Genomic DNA, 21,243 nt, shown 5'->3' with positions numbered 1-21,243 from the left:
CAATCCTCCCATCTCAGCCTCCCAAGCACCTAGGACTACAGGCATGCGCCGCCATGCCCGGCCAAAACTTTCCTTAAAGATTCAGCTATGAGCACTATAGATGAAATAAAATTTGACTGTAGTTTACAAACTGATATAAAAATCACCATTTTGTGCCTTATTTCTCACAATGTAGCTGAATGATGGGAACTTTTCAAGAATGTGTCATATCACTGCTTTACTACATCACTGAAACATTTCAGGCAGGGAAAAGGCCAGTGTAATATAAACATAAGTGGATGTTTATGGATTCTTACAGAATACTAAAATCCACTTACCGCTATCAACACTGGAATTCTCTTGATAAACATTTCTGGCCTATTTAACTCCTTGATGATAGAGGGTATAACAGAGGATTCCTTAGGGACACCTCTTACGCATGCTTCTAACTCTCTTCCAAAAGAAACTAAAGCATTCCATATGCTTGGAATTTTAAATCATCCTAGAAAGGAACTGTTTCCTTTTGAAGGAATCTAAACCTTTTTTTAAAGATACAGAACTCAAGCCTAAGGAGAGAAAGTTTTGATTCTCATGTTCAGAATGGAACATCATATATAAAACTAAACTATAAAATCTATGAAGGCAAGGCCCATGAGCTATTCAATTTCATAATGCTGGCACATAACTTTAACCCAAGAAAATGTTCATTGAATAAATCTGCAAATGAATATATGAATGAGTGCCTGAGCCAGAGGAAGAAATGAGAAAAGGTGAAGGGGAACAATATACTATACTTAATATTCCATTTCTCCTGTTAGCGGTCTGACTGCATAGAGAGAGGTAGTTACCAAAGTTACATATCACTAGTCACACAGGGTCACAATGGATGTTCTATTGTGCCAAGGAGTAAAAGACAACAATGCTGCCAGGATGATGCCAACACACTACCTGCCCATTCAGGAACAAGCAATTTACAAATTTACAAAAAGTGTATGTTTAAGGTGGCTTTTACTGCTGTTTTTCAATTCTACTTGGTGGGTTTATGTGGAAGAATGGAAAGAAAAACATAATTCATTTTCATTTACATTATTATTCATATATACATATATATATATATATATATATATATATTTTTTTTTTTTTGAGACGAAGTCTCACTCTGTTGCCCAGGCTGGAGTGCAGTGGTGCAATCTTGGCTCACTGCAACCTCCACCTACAAGGTTCAAGTGATTCTCCTGCCTCAGCCTCTCAAGTAGCTAGGATTACAGGCACCAGCCACCACACCTGGCTAAGTTTTGTATTTTTAGTGGAGACGAGGTTTCACCATATTGGCCAGGCTGGTCTCAAACTCCTGACCTCATGATCCACCCACCTCGGCCTCCCAAAGTGCTGGGATTACAAGCCTCAGCCGCTGCGCCCGGCCTATTATTCATATTAAGTTAAATTTTTATTTACTAAGAGTATTTGTTTTTCACTATTAATTCTAATAGTATTGTAAAATTGTCTTAACAGACAAGTAACAATATACAATGCCTTCTGAGTTATTTATAACTTTATTAATTTAATGTTTAGTCAACAGAAAACACTAACTTTTTAATTCTTATTTTTGTCATCTTGTACCAACATTTTATGGCATTAGAGGTAAGTCACAGATATAAAATTAGGAACTGTATAGAACAATGTAAATATCCTATTCTTTTAAACCATGTATTAACAATAGCATCTCAACTGACTTAATGAGCTAAGGAACACGGTGAGGCTTACTTATTGTGCTGTTGTCTTCTGATGGATCTAGTAGCAAGTAAAGTATTCGTGTCATTTTAGGGTCATTTGAAGTGATGTCATTTCATCAAGTATAACATCAATGACCCTAAGATAGTTAACATTCTGTTTCAGAACTATAGTAATTAGAAGTATTTGGTTTCTACAGTAGTTGTGGCTTACATAAAATACTTAAGACTAAAGTATATAACTTCTTCATAATTAATCTTCTAACAGAGCATTCATCATAATTACTCTATGAAACAAATTACCATGGAACATTTACTTTCTTTTCATTATTATACTACCATGAAAAAGCATTATGTAAAAATAATCAAAAGACAAATTATAGGAAATAATAATAGGCCTTTACATAATGGGTGACTTACAAGGAGATGTGACTAATTGAGGAGATACTGTACTCTTAAATTTCAGCTATAAAGGTATCACTACAAGGACCCATTTGACTCACACAAAATGAATAAAAACTGTAGAAGAGTATCTGTGATTTAGTTTACAATAGAATAAACCTAAGACAAAGAGGAATGATAATTAAAACTACAAGGCTGGGTGCTGTGGGTCACACCTGTAATCCCAGCACTTTGGGAGGCCGAGGTGGGTGGATTACTTGAGGTAAGGAGTTCGAGACCACCCTGACCAAGATGGTGAAACCCTGTCTCTATGAAAAGCACAAAAAAAGTAGCTGGGTGTGGTGGCAAGCATCTGTAATCTAGCTACTCAGGAGGCTGAGGCAGGAGAATAGCTTGAACCCAGGAGGCAGAGGTTGCAGTGAGCCGAGATCGCGCCACTGTACTCCAGCCTGGGCAACAGAGCGAGACTCCATCTCAAAACAAATAATTAAAACTACAACTAGACAGATGCAGTGGCACAAACCTATAGTCTCAACTACTTAGGAGCCAGAGAAGGGAGGATCGTTTGAACCCAAGAGTTCAAAACCAGCCTGGGCAACATACCAAGACTCTATCTCTACAAAAAACTTAAAAATTAGTCAGGCATGGTGGCCTGAGCCTGTAGTCCTAGCTAGTCAAGAGGTTGAGGCAGGAAGATCCCCAGAGCCCAGGAGTTTTCAGCTACAGTAAGCTATTATGGTGCCACTGCACACCAGCCTGGATGACAGAGCAAGATCCTCTCCCTTAAAAAAACTAGGTGGTGGGGGGAAACTACATGTTTCAAGACCTTCACACATTTGTATCAAAACATTTTTAAAAGATTAACGGGAGCATTTAAACGATTAATGTAAGTATTTCAACAATATTGATTATTGTTAATAATACCAGTAATGGTTGTTAAACAATAATAAGTTAGTAAGAATTTCTTTTAATGAAATAAACACAAATATTATGCCTAGAAACAGTTTAGGGAGATAAAAGATCTTTTATAGATCACTTTTAGGTGACTTTCTCTTAATTTAATATTACTAGTATTCTGACAAACTCCTTATTAAAGACATTTTTTCATTAGCTTATATGAACTAAATCATGTACATCCTATGTGTAATTAAAAAATTGGACTGTTTCTTTCTCTGGGCTTGGAAAAGAAAAAAGAAAAAAAAAATTGAATGGCCTTTGTCTCCAGTTCCTGGGAGGTAACCTCTAAATCCTTAAAATTTTCCAGACAATGGGAATGTCTTTATTATTCACAGTGGACACCTTGGACCACACCTAATAGTTTACACTAACAAGGTTAATCATTGTGAGCCCCTAGTGGATTTGACCTTAAAATTTACCAGATGATGGGAATGTCTTTATTATTCACAGTGGGTACCTTGGACCATACCTAACAGTTCATACTAACAAAGTGAATCATTGTGAACCCCCAGAGAGTTTATGCTACAGAGATGACAAAAACGGGAGCTGGTCATGCCAGAGAAACCAACCATGTGATTTGAGGGTTGAGCCTTTGCGCCATGTGACATCAGCCAGGCCTAAGGGGAATGAATATAGCAGGGCTGGAGATCAAGCCAAGGAGCAATGATTCAACCAATCATTCCTACATAAGGAAAATCCAGTAAAAACTCTGGACACTCAGGCTTAGGTGAGGCTGATTGGCAATATTCTGTATCCTGTCACATACTGATGTGCTAGGAGTGTAATGTCTCCCTGAGACTAACAGATGCTTACTGTTTGGACCCTCCCAGACCTTACCCTATGTGTCTCTCCCTTTGGCTAGTTCTAATTTGTATACTTATGCTATAAAACTGTGACCATAAGTATAGCGCTTTCTTGAGTTCTGTGAGTCATTCTTATGAATTATTGAACTTGAGGGGATAGGGGAAACCCCCAAATTTATAGCCAGATGGTCAGACCTGAGGGTGTCCTGGTGACCCTTGAACTTGCAGCTGGAGTCTGAAGTGAAGGCAGTCTTGTGGAGGCCTATGCCCTTAACCTGTGAAGTTTGGTTCAACTGCAGGTAGCTGGTATCAGAAGTCACTGTAATGCTACCTCAAATCCTTTTATGAAAGGTATAAATGGTGGTAGAAAGAGCCACATGGAATTAATCAGGAATATCATTAGTATCTAACAGAAAAGAATTTATAAAATCACAGTGTTGTATGATAGTTGTACTATGAGCTATCAATAGATTGTTTTCATTGGATAAAATGAGTATGTCCAGTTTATATATCACTGATTACTACACTATGCTTAATTACTTATTCAAACTACGATGTTACAGTGCTTTAAGTCAATACCTCATTTCCAAATTTGACCTATATTAGACCTGTTTTTTATAATTCTTAAATGAGACCACTTAAGGAAAACCCTTAGTTGCCAAATTTTACATTTTTCCCAGTGTGAGAAACTATGTATTTGACTGAATTTTAAAGCCACAATAAATCAGGCAGGAGGTCAGTAACTAAATGCTTATGCAGTATAAAATTAGTCAAATTATATATTGTTCTTTAATAAAATTCCATGTGCATCAAATGGTTTCAGATGGCAATGGAAGAAGCATTCCATGAAAATTAAAGTCAACACACCCAAGAGAATTGGTTTTATTTTTGCAATGGGGACATTAACTCGTTGGTTTAAAACAACTCTTCCAAGCAGTAAGTGCTGCGCACTGTGCTAGGCAGTGGAAATACAACGGGAGGCAAGTTGGCATGTCACTGTGGTACAAAAGAGAAGCTGAATAAGTTCAAAACTACTCTTCAAGAGGAGAACAAATCCTCTAGAAGCACATGACAGGATTGACCAACCCAATCTAGCAGAAGTATTAAGATGGCAAATTTATCATATAAGAAAAAAAGAAGCCATCAAAGGGTGTGAAGCAGAGACTAATATGATCAGGTTTGTTTTATGCAAATATATAAAAAACATACAGAGATTTGGTACAGGGGGCTAGACTGTAAAACAGAACCACCACCAAAAACACTAGGAAGCTTTTACAAAAATCTGACAGACAACAGACGCCTCCATAAAAGAAAGTCAGTGGGATTACAGCAGAGTGACCTTATTTGAGATTTATGCATTAGAATCAACTAGACTTGTCTAACTGCTTGATATAGGAAACAGGAGAAGACAAGAATCAAGGATGACTAGGCAGCCAGCTCAGTGAGATGGGGAGCACTATAAAGTTTGACAAGAGTATAAGTTAATTTTGCAAATTTTGATTTTGAGCCCATGCCATACATGATCATACAAGTACAGATGTCCAATAGAAAATCAGACATATGGGTCAAGTTCGCAATATAACCTGGGACTGGGGATACAGATTCAGAAGTCATGAACACACCAATAGTAAATAAAGCCCCGTGAGCAGATATGGACACTCGGGGAATGTATAAGTTGAGAAGTCGGCTTAGATCAGAGGCCCAAGTAACACCAATTAATGAAAAGGCAGAGGTCACCGTCTTTCAGTTATACTTTTAACTCTCCATCATACGTGAATGTAATGATCAAAGAATAATTCCTAAGACAATTCAAACAACTACATTTTTTTTTTATTGCGATGGAGTCTCTCTCTGTCACTCAGGCTGGAGTGCAGGGGCATGATATCGGTCACTGCAACCTCCACCTCCTAGGTTCAAGTGATCCTCCCACCTCAGCCTCCCAAGTAGCTAGGATTATAGGCCTGCGCCACCATGCTGGGCTAACTTTTTTGTATTTTTAGTAGAGACGGGGTTTCACCATGTTGGCCAGGCTGGTCTTGAACTCCTGACCTCAAGTGATCTGCTGGCCTCAGCCTCCCAAAGTGTTGGGATTACAGGCGTGATCCACCACGCCCGGCCCAAAACACTACTTTTAAAAAGATGGAACACCAGGCACAAGTGGCTCACACCTGTAATCCCAGAACTTTGGGAGGCCAAGGCAGGCGGATGGCTTGAGCTAGGGAGTTCGAGACCAGACCAGCCTGGGCAACATAGCGAAACACCACCTCTACAGAAAATATATATATATATAAAAAAAAGTTAGCCGGCATGGTGGTGCTCACCTGTGGTCTCAGCTACCTGGAGGCTGAGGGAGGATGAATCACTTAAGCCTGGACGGTGGAGTTTGCAGTGAGCCAAGATTATGCCACTGCACTCCAGCCTAGGCAACAGAGTAAGACCCTGTCTCAAAAAAAAAAAAAATAATGATGTAAAGGAGAAAAAGAAAATTAATACTTATTGTGTAACAACTACATGCCAGCTATCTTTTCACGTATTTAACTTTCGCCCATAACGACTTTTTGAGATAGATGTCATAAGACAAGGAAACAAAGTTTAGCTCCTGACAGGTCATAAAGGCATCACAGCCCAATCCAAAGCAAGCTGTAACCCTAGAATTTAAAAGGGATTCTGTCTAACCTTAGCGACCTTAGTGCTTGAGGTAACTACTATTAAACTTTTTAAAAATTATCTCTTGGAATAATTAAAATTTAGATTCATAAAAACGTAGGGCTGGAAGATAATCAAACTTATTTCACAGAAAAAAAATTGAGAGCCTTAGAGATTAAAAAATTTTACCAATATATAATACCTTAGTTCACTAATGCTGTATATTAATAATTTATAAGAGATTCAAAATGGAAAGAGTTATCTATGTATCTGATATTAAAAGTAGGGCACTCACTTTGAGCTATTTGTCTAATGGAGAGACAAAGCTTACTAACTATTCAGTTTCTTGGCCGGCATCCCCTTGTATCCACTGGCATACAAAAACAATTTAGGAGTATACCTACAGCCATGAAAAGCTGTCCATTTGAGAACAGTGCTTCCATCAGATGAACTTATCATAGTTGATTTTCTTTTTGTGAAAAAGTTTGTCATCATCAATAAATCACAAAATGCACATTAAAAATATTCATACAGGTCAGGCACAGTGGCTCATGCCTGTAACCCCAGCTGTGGGAGGCCGAGGCAGGCGGGCAGATCACCTGAGGTCAGGAGTTCGAGACCAGCCTGGCCAACATGGCGAAACCCTGTCTCTATCAAAAATATAAAAAATTAGCTGAGTGTGGTGGCATGCGCCTGTAATCCCAGCTACCTGAGAGGCCAAGACAGGAGAATCGCCTGAACCTGGGAGGTGGAGGTGGCAGTGAGCCGAGATCGTGCCACTGCACTCAAGCCTGGGCGACAGGGTCAGACTCAGTCTTGAAAAAAAAAAAAAAAAAAAATATATATATATATATATATATTCATACAGACTGGGCACAGTGGCTCAGGCCTGTAATCGTAGTACTTTGGGAGGCCAAGGCAGGAGGACTGCTTGAACCCAGGAGTTCAAGATAACACTGAACTATGATCATGCCACTGCACTCCAGCCTGAATGACAGAGAGAGAGACCCTGTCTTTAATAAATAAACAAAAATTTTTACATATTCATACATTTTTTTTTAAATGTATACCTACCAACAAGCCAAAATGTGGTAAAAAGTTTCCAAATATTTTCATACCATACCATAATCTAAGCATTAGTATGGCTACAGTATTAACTTCTTTACAATTCCAACATGATCATCAATAATTAAAATAGTCTTTCACCAAACAGTATTTTGTACCCTTTAAGCATATTTCTTTAATTTTTAAATAAGCAAGTTCACCATTTTCAATCAACAAATAAGTTTCTCTTCTCTCTCTCACACACACAAATTCCTTTCAAAGTTTTCAATTTTTAAGTTATGTTATACACACCTTCTTCTATAAGTTCCACAAATCATAACCAATGCAGTATCACATAAAACAAGTACAAAGTTTTCAGTATGAGTTCTATTTCATATGTAGACCATATTGACTTATATAAGATTCCAGAAAGAAAAATAACTAGGATTCCAAATAAATCTTTTTTTCTGACAAGACGAACCTCTTTCAGAAGAGCCCACTAAGGATATCTTAAAATAAGTTTAGCACATCTAATGACATACCTAAGGAACCCCTGGTCCGTTGACTATTTGGTGGTATGTTTTCCTTAGCCATAGAGATCAGTATCTTACTGTTTTCAGAAAGCTTCTCTGACAACTTTCCCTGAAAAAGATATAATGTTTACAAAAGCAAGGGAGAAAAAAAAAACCATGAAATATACAACCCATCTCAAATTTTAATTAAACAGCTTGATGAAATTACACAGTACATCACAGAAGAAATTAAGTGTAAGGTTTGAGGAATTAACCAAAGGTATTTTAATTTTATAATAGATATTCTAATATTTAACTCATTCACTTACCAACAAATATTTACTGAGTTCCCATTAAGTGCCAAACATTTTGTCAAGCATTGAAAGTATAAGAGTTTTAAAAAATAGAAGAATTTCTGCCATCATGAAGCTTATAAACTATTGGGGGGACACATAATGAACTCAACACATGATTAGATTACGTGATATGTAGACAGAGGCAGGAAGGGGTTATGGAAAAAAAAAAAACAGATTAAAGTAAGGAGGCCCAGAAATGCTGGGGGACTACAAGCCTCACTGAGCAGGTGATACTTGAACTAAGACTTAAAATTATTTATGTACAAATTAATGTTAGAAATTACAACAAAACTGTGTTTAAAGCTATGTACTCCAAATTATGTAACTCCAAAGCCGTAAGCTGGTCCTAACTACCGGAGAGTGGTTAAGAGGTAGACTCTGGAGCTGCATAAAGGTTCCACTCCTGAATCCACCACTGTGTGGACCTGGACAAATTACTTAACTCCTGTGAGCTTCACTTTCTTAATCCATAAAACAAAAAAATTTCACCTACTTAACAGGGATATTATGATTAAATAAAATGATACATATAAAGTCCTTGGCATTCCTGGTACATGACAGGTTATTATGGAAGAAAGGCAACCTATTATGTTGGTTCCGAGGACAAGCACTGGAGCCAGGCTGCCAGGGGTCAAAGCCTAGTTCCACCAACTCTACTGCCTTAGTCTCATTACTTAACTTGCCTCAGTTTACTCATCTGGAAAATTACAATAACAGCACTTACCTCATAGATTACTGTGAAATATAACCTCTTAAGAATATGCCTTGTCCATAGCTAGTACTCAATAAATGTTAGCCATGCAAGTAAAATTGTAATTAGGGTATCTATATTATTTATCATCTCAGCCAAGGTACCTTTGTCCAGGACAAATGCTAAACCAGAAAAAAAGACTGGACAACAGATAAACCAGGATCATATTGAACAAACCAATATATATGGTTACTGTCATTATGATGAACCATATGGCACAGATTAAACTACATGCTGTATCTTATTACATACACTGAGCCCTGAGAAGGTGCCACAACACTCTAATCAGTGCTATATTCTCAGAGCTTAGCGTAATACCTAACACAATCTCAGTAAGTATTTGCTAAATGGATAAATCAGTTTCACCTAAACAAGGAAAGCTTTAAGAAAGCCTTTCAGACATTGCTTTAAGAAACAATTATTTTAGGCCGGGCGCACTGGCTCATGCCTGTAATCTCAGCATTTTGGGAGGCCGAGGCGGGTGGATCTCAAGGTCAGGGGTTCAAGACCAGCCTGGCCAACATAGTGAAATCTCAACTCTACTAAAATTACAAAAATTAGCCAGGCATAGTGGCAGGCACCTGTAGTCCCAGCTACTCATGAGGCTGAGGCAGAAGAATCACTTGAGCCTGGGAGGCGGAGGTTGTGGCGAGCTGAGATCACACCACTGCAGTCCAGCCTGGCCAACAGAGCAAGACTCTTATCTCAAAAAAAAAAAAAGCAATTATTTTAAGAAATTTATATTAAGAAACACAAATAGTACAATATAAATTAATAAATTCACTTTTGCAGATTTCAAAAAAACTTTTTAAACTAATTAAATTGAATTTTTTCACATAGACTATAAACTTGCTTTTACAACTATTCTGTTTATGTTGTGGAAGTTCTTTGTAATAGAACTGGTCTCATAATCATTTTATAACCAAATAATTCTTCAACAAGAGATAAGAGAAACACTGTGAGAGATAAACCACCACAAAAGAAAAACTGCATTCAAAATTACTGCAATTTTGTCTGGAGTCAGTCTCCCAGAATGACAGCATAGTACGAAACAGAAGATTCTCACTCATAGAAGAGGATGTTTTGCATTTACACAGGAGTAATCTCCATAGACAATTATAATAAAACATGTTCAAAGAAAATTATTAAGTTTACCTTCATTTCCATGTAAGGTGGATCACTTTCCAACTCAGCTTTGTCTTCGGCCAATCTGGCTTTTTGCTCTTCAATAAATTCATCCAAATTATCAGCCATTTTGCAGATTCTTTAAAAAAAAATTTCAGTGAGCATATCTATATCACAGTATTTTTAGCCTAATTATCAACATGTAGACTTAGTCCACATTTAGTTTTCAATCTCACTTATCAAATTGAGAAATTCAAACTTAAGACTTATCATAAATATGCCTGCCTACTGCCTCTCCCAGCTTCCCCAAAAAGCTTACAATATACTTTAAAATATCTGAAATAAAAAGAAATAGAAAAACTACCACCACCCTCCATATACACCCCCTCCCCGGCAAAAAACAAAGGCAAGCAAACAAAAAGCTCTTTAAATCCTTAAGCCAAAGCACTTTTAAAAAAAAAAAAAAAAGGTTTTGTTTTAAATGTTGGGAGATAATTTCTGACTTACAGAGAAGTTACAGTAATAATACCAAGAACACACAGAGTCTTTATTAATTCCCTATTAAGATTTTGCTCCACTTGCTTCATCCTTTGCTTGTGCACACAAGGTCATTCTCTCCATACACACAAACACAATTTTTTCTAAAATTATTCAGAGAATAAAGTACATATATCATAGCCCTTTGCCCCTAAGCTCTTCAGTGTCTGTGTCTTAAGAATTGGGTTATTTTCTTATATAACCTCAACATAATTATCAACTTTTTTAACACTGATTTTTTAATCTATTGTCCATATTCCACTTTTGTCAACTGACTCAATAGCAGCCTTTACAGCCAATTTTTCTAATTCGGGATCCCATCTAAGTTAGGTATTGATTGCATTTCACTGCTGTATCTCTTTCGCCTTCTTTAATTTGGAATATCTATCTCTACCATCTTTGTCTTTTACCAATTTACAATGCAGCCAAAAAATACATGAAAAAATGCTCACCATCACTGGCCATCAGAGAAATGCAAATCAAAACCACAATGAGATACCATCTCACACCAGTTAGAATGGCAATCATTAAAAAGTCAGGAAACAACAGGTGCTGGAGAGGATGTGGAGAAATAGGAACACTTTTACACTGTTGCTGGGACTGTAAACTAGTTCAACCATTGTGGAAGTCAGTGTGGTGATTCCTCAGGGTTCTAGAACTAGAAATACCATTTGACCCAGCCATCCCATTACTGGGTATATACCCAAAGGATTATAAAACATGCTGCTATAAAGACACATGCACATGTATGTTTATTGCGGCACTATTCACAATAGCAAAGACTTGGAACCAACCCAAATGTCCAACAATGATAGACTGGATTAAGAAAATGTGGCACATATACACCATGGAATACTATGCAGCCATAAAAAATGATGAGTTCATGTCCTTTGTAGGGACATGGATGAAATTGGAAATCATCATTCTCAGTAAACTATCTCAAGAACAAAAAACCAAACACTGCATATTCTCACTCATAGGTGGGAATTGAACAATGAGAACACATGGACACAGGAAGGGGAACATCACACTCTGGGGACTGTTGTGGGGTGGGGGAGCGGGGAGGGATAGCTTTAGGAGATATACCTAATGCTAAATGAGGGGTTAATGGGTGCAGCACACCAGCATGACACCTGCACATTGTGCACATGTACCCTAAAACTTAAAGTATAATAATAATAAAATAAAATAAAAAAAAACTTACTCATGTAACCAAATATCTGTACCCTAATAACTTATGGAAAAATAAAAAATATGTTTTTGCACCAGATGATATCATAGGTCCCTTGTCAGCCCATAAATTGGTGCCTCAAACGTGATGTGTCAGGTCCCTTGTCATGTGGTCTACCATGCATTCAGCATGGACTATGGACAGGAAAGGCAACAAGTAGTAGGCATGTCTAATATAATATTAGCTTCTAATTTTATTAAAGGTGACTATGCCTTCTTTTATTAAAAAAAAAAAAAAAAAAGAATCCTGTGTAATAGAACATCCTTTTCAATAGAACATCCCTTATCTGGGGTGTGCCTGATGTTTCTTCATGACTAAATTTAGATTATGCATTCTCACCAGAAATATTAGGTGAAATTTTAAGGTGTCACAAAGAGAAGGCACATGATATTTACCTGCCCCTTTTTAGTGATGTTATTTTTTATTACATGGTCAAGATGTTGTCTAATTTCTGAACTGCTAAATTGTTCCTCAAAGTATAAAGTACCATATTTACATTCCAATGTATAAGAATGTATGTGGGTTGTAATGACAATTGCAATTTCTACACATCCTTGCCAAGGCGTGATATTTTCAGTCATTTTTATCTTAGTCATTCTATTGTGTATTTATTTAGTGGTTATCTCTCTGAGTGTTTTAATCTGCATTTCTCTGATAACTATGATGTTGAGCATCTTTTCATCTATTTTTTTACCATACATATAATCATTGGGAAAGTATCTACTCAAATCTGCCCTTTTGTTAAAATTAGCTTTTCTTTCTTTCTTTCTTTCTTTTTTTTGAGACAGGCTCTCACATTGTTTTCCAGGCTAGAGTACAGTGTTGCCATCATAGTACACCTTCAGCCTTGAACTCCTGGGCTCAAGCAATCCTCCCACCTCAGCCTCCTAAACAGCTAGGACTATAGGCAAGCACCATCACCCCCAGCTAGTTTTTTCATTTGTTTGTTTATCGCAGACACAGGATCTCACTATGTTGCCCAGGCTGGAGTGGTATGATCATAGCTCAATGTTACCCCTTCAATTCCTGGACTCAAGTGATCCTCCTGCCTCAGCCTCCCAAAGTGTTCCGACTACAGGCATGAGCCACCAAGCCCAGCAGGTTGTTTTACCATTGAATTGTAAGATTTCTTTATGTATACTTGATAAAAGTCATTTATTAAACTTGCTTTATTTTTACAAAGCAATATTTTACAAAACTTGCTTTGTAAAAATATTTTCTGCCAATCTGTGGTTTGTAAGTTTTCTTATTTTTAACAGTGAAAGTTTTTAATTTTTATGAAGTCCAATTTATCAATTTTTTAATTTATTGTTTGTACTTTTTGTGTCCTATCTAAAAAAAATCTTTTTTTTTTTTTTTTTTTTCTAGACAGAGTCTTGCTCTGTCTCCCAGGCTGGAGTGCCGTAGCGCAATCTCAGCTCATGCAGCCTCCGCCTCTTGCGTTCAAGCAATTCTCCTGCCTCAGCCTCCTGAGCAGCTGGGACTACAGGCGCCCACCACCACGCCCGGCTAATTTTTTGTATTTTTGGTAGAGACGGGGTTTCACCATGTTAGCCAGGATGGTCTCCATCTCCTGACCTTGTGATCCACCCACCTTGGCCTCCCAAAGTGCTGAGATCACAGGTGTGAGCCACCACACCCAGCTAAAAAAAATCTTTGCCTAACCCAAGATCACAAATATTTTCTTTTATGTTTCCTTTTAGAAGTTTTTAGTTTTTTCTCTTACATTTAAGTCTGTGATCCATTCAAAGTTAATTTTTGCAAATCTGTAAGGGTCAAGGCTCAACTTTTTTGCATATGAATAGAGTATTCCAGCACCATTTTTTGAAAAGACTAACCTTTCTTCATTTAACCTAGAATTTTTTTCCAAACACATCTTCCAAAGTCCCATTAAAGTTAGCATCTAATTGGGTACGTAGACAAAAAAGAAGCCACTAATGATCAAAGTTTTAAGGCCTGGAAGCTAAATGTGGATAGAATCTTGGACAGAAGTAAGTAAGAGCAAGTTGGAAGATTTAGAAAGGTTTGGTTCACATATGTTAATTTGGAGCTAGTAAGATGTGCTACTGGAAATTTACAGTAGATGGTTAGAAATTCAAGATTCAAATTCAAGAAAATGAACTACATTAACTATGTATTTTAAAGATAACAGTTGAAGCCGCAGTAAATGAGCACAGGCAGGGAAAAAGAGAGATGACCCAGAACTAAACAACAGCCAATGTTCACTTGAGGGAATGACAGAAGAACTGAAGCTGGGAAAAAAAAAAAAAAAAACGGAATAATTAAATAACAATTAAAACAGGAATATGAAACAAACCCAATCAGCATAATTAGTTCAGGAAAAGAGGAAAGAGGTACAAAATAGAACCGGTGAACAATATCAAATGCAAGCAAGTTAAAGAAAAAAAGTATCCCCTGAACTTAATGTTTGGGACAATAATAATTTGTAAAATATATATATATCATTGCAGAAAAGCAGGCTTTACCTAAAAGAATATGTTGAAACTTAAAACAGGTAAACAGTACCTAATGTAAACTTCATGCCATTATTTAATACCAAAAGAAACACTGATTTTAAAACATAGCTGTAGGCTGGGCTTGGTGGCTCACACTTGCAATCCCAGCACTTTGAGAGGCCAAGGTGGGATCACTTAAGTGCAGGAGGTCAAGACCAGCCTGGGCAACATAGTGAGATCTCATCTCTACTAAAAATAAAAATAAAAATAATTAGCCAGGCATAGTGGTGCATCCTGTAGTCCCAGCTATTGGGGAAGCTGAGGCAGGAGGACTGGATCACTTGAGCCCAGGAGATCAAGGCTACAGTGAGCTTATGAGCACGCCACTGTACTCCAGCCTGGGCAATAGAGCAAGACCCCATCTCAAAAAAAAAAAAAACACTAAAAATAGAAATATATATATATATATATTTACATATATAGTTTTAGCAAAATATATTTCAAATCAACAAAAGTTGATATATTCTGGCCAATTTCTTTTGTTGTTTTTTGTTTTTTAGAGATGAGGTCTCACTCTGCTGCCCAGGCTAGTGTGCAGTGGCACGATCATAGTTCACTGTAACTTTGAACTGCCAAGCTCAAGTGATCCTCCCACCTTGGCCACCAGAATCACTGGGATTATAACCGCCAACCACCACACTCAGCTTATTTCAGCTTTTTTTTTTTCTTTTTTTTGAGACGGAGTTTCGCTCTGTCACCTAGGCTGGAGTGCAGTGGCGTGATCTCGGCTCACTGCAAGCTCCACCTCCCGGGTTCATGCCATTCTCCTGCCTCAGCCTCCCGAGTAGCTGAGACTACAGGTGCCCGCCACGACGCCCGGCTAATTTTTTTGTATTATTAGTAGAGACGGGGTTTCACTGTGTTAGCCAGGATGGTCTCGATCTCCCGACCTCGTGATCCGCCCGCCTCAGCCTCCCAAAGTGCTGGGATTACAGGCGTGAGCCACCATCCCGGCCTATTTCAGCCATTTTTAATTTGCTAATAGTCACGAAAGATTTTTCCTAGTAAAAATTCTGAACTCAACAGCAAACAAGTTTTCATGTTTAAAAAAAATCAATCCTTAAAATCCTCTAATCTTCCTAAATATTCTGATAGGAATAAAATGATGAGATAATGCACATATTTTGCTATAGAATTTTGCACAGAATTTAAACACAAATGTCATTTATCTAGGCTGGGGGCGGTGGCTCATGCCTGTAACCCAGCACTTTGGGAGGGTGAGGCAAGTGGATCACCTGAGATCAGGAGTTCGAGACCAGCCTGGCCAAAATGGCGAAACCCCGTCTCTACTAAAAACAAAAAAATTAGCCAGGCATGGTGGTATATACCTGTAATCCCAGCTACTAGGGGACACTGAGGCAGGAGAATCACTTGAACCAGGCAGGTGGAGGTTGCGGTGAGCCGAGATCATGCCACTCCACTCCAGTCTGGGCAACAGAGTGAGACTCCATCTCAAAAAAAAGAAAAAAAAGAAATGTCATTTATCTAAAAAGAAAAAAAACAGTAACATGCCACCTTCACACGAACTAAGGTTTCCATACAACCTAATAACAATTATTAATTTAACATGTTCATTTACATGTTGTTCCAACCAGACTTTGAAAGATCTCCCTCTTGAATTTATAGATGCTTATCTTTCTCTTTACTGTAATTCTTTAACATTATAAATTATAGAACTGATTTTAACTTACAGTAATCAAAAGTACAAAAAGTACAAATAAAACATCCTTTTAAACAACCATAGTAAATATAGCATATGCCATAACTAAAACATAAGATTTATCCGAGATATAAGTACATTTCTAATCATTTCTAATTTTGTCCTATATCTAATCCGATTAGATTATAATGACTTTAATATTAAAGAGTCAAAGACACTAATGAGTTTTCTCCTGGTAATGATCTCCAGCCAAAGAACACCAAGAAAACTACTACAGTTAAGTTGGATTTACTACTCATTGCATTAAGGAATGCACGGAGAACACACCATGGGGAACCCTGCGGTATCGTGGTAAGAGGGTATTGGAAAAGACTCATATGTGTTGGGTGATTTGGGGGAAGGCTTAATTTAAGGAAGTGGAGCTTTGCTCAGGATTGAACACTGTTAGAAGTGGGGTTAATTCTATGATGGTACCACTCAATAAATCTAAAATATAGGGGGAGGCTAATGCTGTAACTGGTAAACAAGCAGTAGTCACTCACATCAGCTGGGAAAGGGAATGTTTGGTATCTTGGTTCTTGGACAATATTTACGTTTTGTCTGTGTTTGGACACACTGATGGAATGTTTTTGTCTTGATCCATCATAGACACAGAGTGGCCTTATCTGATGTTGACATTCTGTACAATCGTTTATCTTCGACAGAAAAACACAAAGTTACTGTGAATGCCAGGCTAGTTTCTAGCAATACCAGTTTCTAGATATCACCACCACTTTTCTTTTTCTCACTCCTAAAAGCATGTGGTAACTTACATAAAACATATTTCAACTACACAATTATTCAAGAATTACTTGGTGAATCACAGAGACTGGGTTAATAAATATGGCATAGGTGCAATATAGAGTAAGAAAGTTTATAATTTAAGGATTAAGTTGCCAAAAATAAATCAGCTGAAAGAAACCTAAATGAGATTATTTATATATTTGACACTACAATATAAAGTCACTCACAACTTTTTTCAAGACATCATGGCCAAGTATTATTTCTCCAGTAGCTGTGTACATAGTATGTAGATGATAAACAGTTTTCAGGAAAACAGTTTAATTGAAAGAACTGAGTTTGAAATATATTTCTATCACTTATTGATCTCAACATGAATGACCTCAAGCACGTTCCTTAACTGCTCTATGCCTAATCTATAAAACAGAAATATCATTTATTCTCGTATATTATGAAGAAAAAAGAAAATAATGCATATAAAAAGTATGACAGAGAACCTAACACTTAGAAATCAACAGATCAGGCCAGGCACCGTGGCCCATGCCTGTAATCCCAGCACTGTGGGAAGCCAAGGGGAGTGGATCACCTGAGGTTAGGAGTTTGAGACCAGTCTGGCTAACATAGCAAAACCCATCTCCACTAAAAATACAAAAATTAGCCAGGCATGGTGGCACACCTCTGTAGTCCCAGCTACTCAGGAGGCTGAGGCAAGAGAATCGCTTGAACCCAGGCAGCAGAGGCTGTAGTGAGCCCAGATCACGCCACTGTACTACAGCCTGGATGACAGAGCAATATTCTGTCAAAAAAAAAAAAAAAAGAAATCAACAGATCAATTCTTTTATTGTTTATGGTTGTATCTTTATAGTCTTTGCGTATATGAAGATTTACCTCTTAAAAACAGAGCCTGCAGCCGCACGTTATGGCTCACGCCTGTAATCCCAGCACTTTGGGAGGCCGAGGCGGGCGGATCACGAGGTCAGGAGATCAAGACCATCCTGGCTAACATGGTGAAACCCCGTCTCTACTAAAAATACAAAAAATTAGCCAGGCTTGGTGGCAGGCGCCTGTAGTTCCAGCTACTCAGAAGGCTGAGGCAGGAGAATGGAGTGAACCTGGGAGGCAGAGCTTGCAGTGAGCTGAGATCATGCCACTGCACTCCAGCCTAGGTGACAGAGCGAGACTCTGTCTCAAAAACCAAAACAAACAAACAAACAAAAAAAACAGAGCCTGCAAACGTAAAGTATGCTGAGATTTAAATAATCAATAATTGATACTTGGTTATCATAATCCACACCAACATCTCTAAATCTTAACCTTTGGCTCTTCATGCTTATCATACAGATATAAGCAGACCAGAGCATACCCATTCTGCTAAGTCTAGTCAAATCCAATAAACAAACAGAACCCAGTAAAAACTGAGTTTGCGCAATTCCTTCTCCCAAATTCATCAGTCACAAAAAGATGGGAAAATGTTGCTCCTATCCTTTTCCCTCTCAAGGAGTGAAGTACAAATTTCCTCCCCACTATGGGAGCACGAGAAATGGAAAATGACTCCCCTCCTAAAGCAGGACATTGTGCTAGAGGCTGGCGTAGTCAAAAATATAAAATGTGGCTGGGCACCGTGGCTCACGCCTGTAATCCCAGCACTTTGGAAGGCCAAGACAGGCAGATCGCTTGAGGTCAGGAATTTGAGACCAGGGTAGCCAACATGACAAAATCCCATCTTTACTAAAAATAAAAAAATTAGGTAGGTGTAGCAGGAGGCTGAACCATTGCTTGAAAACGGGAAGCAGAGGTTGCAGTGAGCCGAGATCACACCACTGCACTCCAGCATGGGTGACAGAGTGAGACTGTCTCAAAAAACAAACAAACAAACAAAAAAAACAAATATATATGTGTGTGTGTATATCTATATGTATATATATATAAACATGATTCTTGTCCTCAAATTTGGACAAGATAATGCCCCCTGCTATAGAGGCTGACAGAGGTTTAGGAGCTGAATGTGAGATATCCATAATGGATACACTGAAGATACGAAGAAATCAATCTGAAAATGTCTAGAACTCAGAATAGAGCCCAGGCTGGAAATAAAGATCTAGCAGTGTTTAAAATAATCATTAAGGCTGTGGGAGAAGAGTTTTGTCTGGAAAAAGAGACCCTAGAGTAGCGGAACAGGACCTAGAACAGGTGTCAAAGTGTGATAACATGTGGGGTGGGGGGAGGGGCCAGTGAAAGAGCTTTAGAAGAAAGGGAGGGACAAAGTGACCAGGACAATGTTTCTCACTTCTCGTCCATCCAGAGATCCATCTACCGAATGAAAGGTTCTCCATCTTTCTTCTGGCAGATGGCATCCACATGAGCAACTTCCTCCCATGGGTACACCCAAATTTTGACAAATTTCCCTAAATATTGCTAAGATGTAAATACTGTTGCTAGAGGAGAGAGGGAGGCTGGGAGACAGGATACAAAGAGAGAGTGAATAAATATATAAAACCATGTTGAAGTCTTTCAGCAGCTATTAATAATACACCCTTAATGGTGATTAAGGGCTGTAGCATAAATTAGCCTTTGGGTTATGCCAAATTGCTGAAACACTTGCTCAAACACCCTTGCCTGCCACTCAGGAAAGTACATCAGAACCTAAGTCAGAATGATGTTAAAAGGATAATCTGAAACCTGCTCAAATGTGTAACAGTTAAATCATATTTGTCTGAAAGCTTCATTTGAGAAAAACTGTACCGAAAGTAGCCTGTTTCAATTTACTCTGTCTAAACTCACCCACTCCCTCCCAGGCGGCCATCTGGCAGAAGACCCAAACTTGGCCGGGCACAGTGGCTCAGGGCCATAATTCCAGCACTTTGGGAGGCCGAGGCAAACGGATCACTTGAGGTCAGGAGTTCGAGACCAGCCTGGCCAACAAGGTGAAACCCCCTTCTCTACTAAAAGTACAAAAATTAGCTGGGTGTGGTGGCGTGCACTTGTAGTTCCAGCTACTCAGGAGGCTGAGGAAGGAGAACTGCTCGAACCTGGGAGGCGGAGGTTGCAGTGAGTCGAGATGGCGCCACTGCACCCCAGCCTGTGCAACAGAGCGAGACTCTGTCTCCAAAAACAAAACAAAACAAACAAACAAACAAAAAAACTTGATCCTTGTGGAGCATTTCAGCAGACATTTAATCACCAGAAAGCTAGCGACCTCCTAGGGAGAAGAATGATATGGAAAAAAGAAAATACCTCAATAGCTTCCATGCAGCTTGTCAACATTACAAGTCATTCCTTCACACAGAATAGAGCCTAATTTAGGCTTTTTACAAATTCCTATCGGTGTTTTTAGGCCCCTGCATTTTCCAAGGTGTTTGGAAACTAGGTGATGGTTTACTTCAGAATTCAGTCTTCCCCGAAATCCTAGTTAAGCGTCTTAATCCTACAATCTTGAGAGCTAGCCTCTCTCAAAAGATGAGTCCCATTAATAACGTACTGACAACTGGATTCGAGTCCCACATAAGATTCCTAAAATCAAGGCAGTTAGAAACAAGAGGTTCAAGCTCAAGCAGTCGGGCAATCACGGGGGGAAATACGGTCACAATAGTACGGAGCTACGGTGAAGATTAAATAAGTTTAACTAGCAAAGCAGTGTGCACAAGCGCTCCCACGTTAACAATAACAAGCACCGAGGGGCAAGAAAGGCGCTCGGGGAGGCTTGACGGAGCAGGGGGGGCCTGGCCGTTGGGGAGAGAAGGCGCATGGGAACCAAGGAACCGCTCGCCCCCAGGCCCTGGAGGTGGCTGACTAGGAAGCGTCGTCAGGCAACCAGCTATCAACAACACCGCGGGCAGCAGCGACCGCAGTGGCCCAGGAATCCGGACCGTGTAACCAGGGCACCTCCCCGAGCCCGGCAGCTGCAAGACCCCTGCTCACAGAACTCCCGCCCCCAACCCTCATAACTCGTAGTCACCGATGCCGGCCTCACGGCCGCGAAATCCCAACTCTCCACACCCTTAACTCGGGCACCTCCCCCACCGCGCCCAGCCGCACGAGACCCCCTGCCGACAAGAAACCCTCCCCCTTCCACCCCGATTCCAGAGCCTGTAACTCTGGCAGGTCGCCGGCCTAGTTGCCTCGAGACCTACGCCCCGAGGGAGCCAATGCCCCTGTCCCCGCTCCGGGGCAGCGAATGCAGCCCCAGGACCCTCCACCCTCAACCTACACCACTG

General features: G+C 39.1%; 1 protein-coding gene across 20 annotated transcripts in view; it reads right to left on the bottom strand.

The window, feature by feature from the left end:
- CSPP1 (centrosome and spindle pole associated protein 1) overlaps positions 1-21,243 on the bottom strand; it is a 136,540-nt gene that overhangs the window by 113,213 nt on the left and 2,084 nt on the right. For 10 of the 20 annotated variants that reach the window (XM_063668829.1, XM_063668833.1, XM_063668832.1 and 7 more), the window contains exons 2-4: positions 15,918-16,040; positions 10,336-10,444; positions 8,104-8,203 (exon numbers count right to left, since the gene is read on the bottom strand). In XM_063668829.1, coding sequence (XP_063524899.1) covers positions 8,104-8,203; positions 10,336-10,444; positions 15,918-16,040 — 332 coding nt within the window. The remainder of the gene's footprint in view (positions 1-8,103; positions 8,204-10,335; positions 10,445-15,917; positions 16,041-21,243) is intronic. The other 10 variants (XM_054497551.2, XM_054497550.2, XM_054497554.2 and 7 more) reach the window with 1 other exon arrangement.

This window comes from Pongo pygmaeus, chromosome 7 (assembly GCF_028885625.2).
Source record: "Pongo pygmaeus isolate AG05252 chromosome 7, NHGRI_mPonPyg2-v2.0_pri, whole genome shotgun sequence".
Classification (NCBI taxonomy): domain Eukaryota; kingdom Metazoa; phylum Chordata; class Mammalia; order Primates; family Hominidae; genus Pongo; species Pongo pygmaeus.
The sequence above is the reverse complement of the archived record's forward strand: the minus strand, read 5'-3'. Positions and strand labels throughout refer to the sequence as shown.